Here is a 5,327-nt window from a genome sequence, read left to right as displayed (position 1 = left end):
CGCGTCACTATTTACAAGATCTATACGAAAGGAGAAGGGCCCTTAGAACTTTCGTTCCATGAGTTTCGAAACGGTAATATTTGGTCGTGATTTGGAAGAACATTGCGCAACATGAAAAAGAGATACCGAGAAGGGAACAAAGAATGACGATCACGCGCGTATCCTAAGTTTAGGAAAAAAGTCAAGCCATTAAATCTATCCATCGTTATACATTATGATAATAAGCACAAGGCATCAAATCGATTTCGTACGTATGTAATATTATGCGCGCGTGCTGCGAACGAATCATCTGCTCGCGGCCGAGTGGTTCATATCGCGGGGCGATCGACCCCAAGTGGAAGAGTTAAAGCGTCTCAGTCGAGGTGACGGTCGATACGTCGCGAGTACTGGGGAATACTGTACAAGTGTAGTCACAGTCGTTCTGAAGCGAAGGAATTTTTTTACATCTCGACGAGAAACGTCACGATACGACCGGACGACCGTGTCCCAGCGGGTACCGGAAGCGAGGCGAAGACCGGAAGAAAAAGATGGGGAATCGGTCTATCTCCTGCTGGATCGGAGCACGATCGCCGCCCTTCTGCGCTAGACAAAGTAAGTACGCGGATTGCCTGGATGCGCGGGAGCGAGGGCCTCGCCGGGTGGCGCGGTGGGCACCACCGGTGGTTCCGGTATAGTGCTGTAGAGATGGCTGCCTCTCGAAGACAGACTGGCCGGACGGCCGTTACCGGCATGTAGCGCGCTGTAGCCGTGTTGATGAGGATGATGTTGATGTTGATGATGCTGATGATGTTGGTGTTCCGCGCCGCTATCCTCATCCTCGGTACGGCTGGACGCCGAGCTGACGTAGGTAGACTGCGTGGGCGTCGGCGTGGGTGCATGGTGCACCGGTGCGACCAAAACGCCATTAGGCTTGGTCCAAACGTCCACGGCAGCGGACGGCGCCGCAGTGTATCGCGTCGGCGTGCGGTTGCGGTCATTGACCTTCTTGCTATCGCGTCGTTTGTCGACCGAGTCTGGCATGGCAAACCTCAACTTCTCCCAGAACCTCTTCTCGCCCCAGATTACTACCGTGCACGTCTGCAGTAGCAGTTGCAACTCTGGGTCTCGGGTGGGCGTCTCAGTAGCTAATAACACTACTACTCGACGTTTCCGCGAGGTCGGTCTAATGTTCTCCAACGCCGTTCTCAGAGCAGCGCGGAATTCTGCGTGCTGCCACTCATTCGCGAGGAACACCGGCGAAAAGATTATCACGATGCGTCTCGCGGAGGCAGCGGCCGGTGGTAGCGCCTCCTGCGGCCTGGCCGGCGGTAAGTCACGCCAGTGTAAACAAAGAGCCAAGCCAGCTTGCTCCAATTCAGCTGCAAGAAATCTGGAGACGAAATCTTCGTCGCGCTCGCTGTAGATAATGTAACCGTCATATAATCTATCTCTCTCCTCATCAGGCGGTGCTGTCATTTTACCAAGTCGCAGACCATAACGCGAGTGGGCCCAGAGTCGCACATCTTGACGAAAAACGAAAGCTAACGCGACAATGAGACAGACGGCGATAACAGCTACCAGAGCACCAGCAAGCAAGGGCACAAAATTACTGCCTAGCAACGGAATTTCTTGGATACCGCGACTCACAGCTTCCGTGGACGGATCACCGCATCTTTCCATTGCTTGGGCGAGAGTCTCGGAACCGTCGCGGCAATACATCTTCTCCGGATCACCACGATGTTCCGCGAGCCAGGCACGTAGTCTGGCAGCATTCGTACACTCGCAGCTCCACGCATTGCCCTCCAGCGCGACTTTGGTGCCATCACCGACGCTCGGCAAGGCCTCCCACGGTCGAAAGTCAACAATACGATTGTTATCCAGTCGTAACACCTCGAGATTTTGCATCTTCTTGAAAGTTGTATTGCCTACGGTGGCGATCGCATTATGATCCAGATACAATTCCGACATGCGCTCCAGCTGATCGAATTCGAAGCCCCGTAGTTCTCGTAATGCGTTATCCTCGAGATGAAGAATGCGCAAAGCACCGACACCGTTGAATGTGCGATTATGTATTGCTATGATACGACTATTGTTCAAATACAACACCTCTAAGCGACGTTTGCCGATGAAAACGTGACTGCTCAGATCACCTAGCTCATTACCGTCTAGATAGATCTCCGTCGCATCCATAGGTATTCGTTCCGGTACGTGTCTATACCCAGCATTGGAACAGTCAACGACGTTGCTGGACCAACTGTGATCGTGATAGCATGAACAATTGTCGGGACAGGTCATCTCGCAGTCGCAGGCATCAAAATCGCAGCAGTGACAGAGCGCGAAACAATGCGTATCGTATCGGCAGAGAAAGTCCTTCGACTTCAAGGACATCAGAGGACGCCGCGGTGTGGCGCGAGCATGCACCATGTCGCACGTGACAGCATTGAGATCCATGACGCGCGGATACTGTCGTAACCGAGCCATCTCATTGATCCGTGGCAACCATTCCATAGTGCAATCGCAGAGAATGGGATTGTCCCCGATATAAAACGCAGGAAGTTCCTTGTTTTCTGATACTGATTGTAAACCGAGAGCGGCGATTTCCAGTTTCTTGATCTCATTACTGTAAAGCACTACCTTCTCCAGATTTGGCTTCTGCGAGAATGTGCCGGCCGCAACATTACGTATCTTGTTGTTGTTTAGAAACAGCATCTCCACACTATCTGGCACGTTGACATCCTTAATTTCGGTGATAAGATTGTAGCTGGCGTCTAGCATCTTTATTCGCAGACTATTGTGCACCATGTAATAATTCCCCAGCTCACTTATTTGATTGGAGTGTATGTCCAGCCATTCTATGCTGGATGGTAGATGGCTGTAATCAAACCACAGCAGCTTATTATCGGACACGTTTAGCCAAACGAGAGTCGAGAGACTCGTGAAGGCGCCTCGTATCTCCGTCAATTGATTTCCGTCTAGTCTTATAACCCGTAACACTGGATTATTTGAGAAAGCACTTTGTTCCACATGACGAATGAAATTATTCGCTAGATTAAGCACTTGCAATGCCGGCAATGTAGCGAATGCTTCGCGCGACACGTTTTCCAACTTGTTGTCCACTAAACGCAATCCGTATACTTCGTTCAAACCGGCAAACGAGTCATTATCGATTCTTGACATTTGATTGTTACCTAGATCGAGAGTTTTGAGTGAATGCAACACGCGGACCGCGTAAGGAACTTCTGTCAGAGTGTTACCGCTCAAAGAGAGATCCTGAAGATTCGTGAGATTGGTGAACACATGCCTATGTAGAACGCGCAGTCTGTTGCTGTCTAGGAAGAGCTGTCCGAGCGCACTAAGACCGACCGTGTGCACTGGTTCGAATCTGGCAATCCTGTTGTGCGAAAGCGTTAAGGAATGCAGGCTAATGAGCGAGGCGAAGCAACCGTCGGCGAGTGTATCGATATTGTTGTGTTCAAGCTTCAGAATTTGTAAACTATTCAGACCTTTGAAGACGGACGCATCTATTTTCGTCAAGGCGTTGAATGATAGATCAAGGACGACAAGACGAATCAATTGTGAAAAAGTGTCCCGTTTTACCCAAGGATTCGTCAATCCATTATTGCTGAGATCTAATTCCTGGAGTTCCTCGAGACTGTCCAGCAGCCCGGGCGCTAATACCGTCAAGGAATTGTTGCTAAGTATTAGCTGTCTCAACTCTTTCGTTTTGGAAAATAGTTCTGGTGGCAGTGCAACGAGTCTATTGCTAGACATGTTGAGGATTTGCAGAGACGTAAGGCCAGTTAGAGCGTGGTCACCTACCGATCCGATTGCGTTATCCTGTACCTTTAGCACTGTCAAGCTACGCAAGCTGCTGAGCGCGCCGTCGGGCAAGGCACTGAGGTCGTTATTACTGATATCGAGAATCTCGAGATTCGGCGTACAGGATTCGCCCCAATCGGCAAAACCCAAGGACGTGATGTCCTGTAACTTGTTGCGCGTCAAGTTCAAGCTCACGATACTCTGCACTGGGCAGAATAGTTCCGACGGTAACGTCCAAAGATTGTTGTTGGTGAGATCGAGGTGCTGCAGATTCGTCAAACCGCGAAGCGCATCGCGATGGAGTTCCAGCGTCATGGTTGACCAATCACCGTTGTGCGTTCGCAAGGATAAACTGCGGAGATTGTGTACCAGGGCGAATACACCGCCCGGTAAGTATCGAATCTTGCAATAATCGATACGCAGTTTCGTAAGACGTGGTAATGGCAACAGGAAAAGATGTGAACCCTCGAGCTGACTTTCGAAGAATAATATATCACTGCATTCCAATCCCAACGATGTTATGGAGTCTATCTGTATCGCCGAAAGATTTCCAATCAGATCAGGCACGTTTGCGATCGTTCTGACCTGGCACGCCAGAATCTTTTCCGCGTCATCATCTTCCTTTCTCCACTCACAGCCGCTCGGCGCCTGCGAGAGACTTGTGATGCTGCGTCCGTACACAGTACAACGTTTCAGCGTCAGGCACAGGACGACGATCGTCGACAAGATCGTCGGCCACGACCATGACGTTACGCGACAACGCGCTTCCATCCTGGACGATGTACCCGTAGTCGCACACCTGTAGCCGAAAAATACTCGCGCGGGTGCTTGAAAAATTGAACGCACCGTCACGCATTCATAGTTGCGGCACTCTGTTTAAACTGTACACACCGTTTCACGCCACGCCACGCCACAAGCAGAAAAAAGCAAAACACGCTGAATTATATTCAGCCGACTCTAACCGATTCTCCCGCCGTCGGCGAACACGACTCACACTAACACCGACGCGATGACCCTCGACCTCGTCATCCGCTCGCGCGAATCGGTCGAGCATCGATCGCTCATTCCCAACGAATTCGAAGCGATCACCAACACAATAGATGCGATGGATATTTTATTGTTGCAATGATGACGTGATTACGTGCGACCCGGGATGACGGCGACTGCGACCCGGGATACGACGACATTCCACCGCGACGGTCGGAGTGCAACTGACTCCGAGGAGTTCTATCGACGATCACGGGTATACCCTGCATAACTAGCAGCGTGCGGTTGCCTTCCCCTTCTCTTGGTTCTCCATTTCCACCACCGTTGCCATTGCCCCACCACTAGCAGGATATATCCCTTCCATTTTCTTTCCTTCAACGTGCTACACCGGCACTGACACAGAGACACGGTGCTCGCGAGAACACTTCTCGACGAACGTTGAATGCCACAGGCGGCTGCCTACTTCTTGCCTGTCTGCCTGCCTGCCTGCCTTGGAGATGCAACAAACCAGCTGACTGACAACATTGCTCTCTCTCTCTCTC

The 5,327-nt window shown here is 51.1% G+C and overlaps 1 protein-coding gene across 1 annotated transcript; it reads right to left on the bottom strand.

Moving 5' to 3' along the window:
- Positions 1–582: 582 nt before the first annotated feature.
- LOC105620254 (protein toll-like) lies at positions 583–4,569 on the bottom strand. The gene has a single exon (XM_012201762.1). The coding sequence runs from the start codon at positions 4,567–4,569 to the stop codon at positions 583–585; it is 3,987 nt and encodes a 1,328-aa protein (XP_012057152.1).
- Positions 4,570–5,327: the final 758 nt, after the last annotated feature.

Source organism: Atta cephalotes (genome assembly GCF_000143395.1).
Source record: "Atta cephalotes unplaced genomic scaffold scaffold00002, whole genome shotgun sequence".
In the NCBI taxonomy this organism is placed as follows: domain Eukaryota; kingdom Metazoa; phylum Arthropoda; class Insecta; order Hymenoptera; family Formicidae; genus Atta; species Atta cephalotes.
This window is presented reverse-complemented; position numbering and strand designations above follow the sequence as displayed.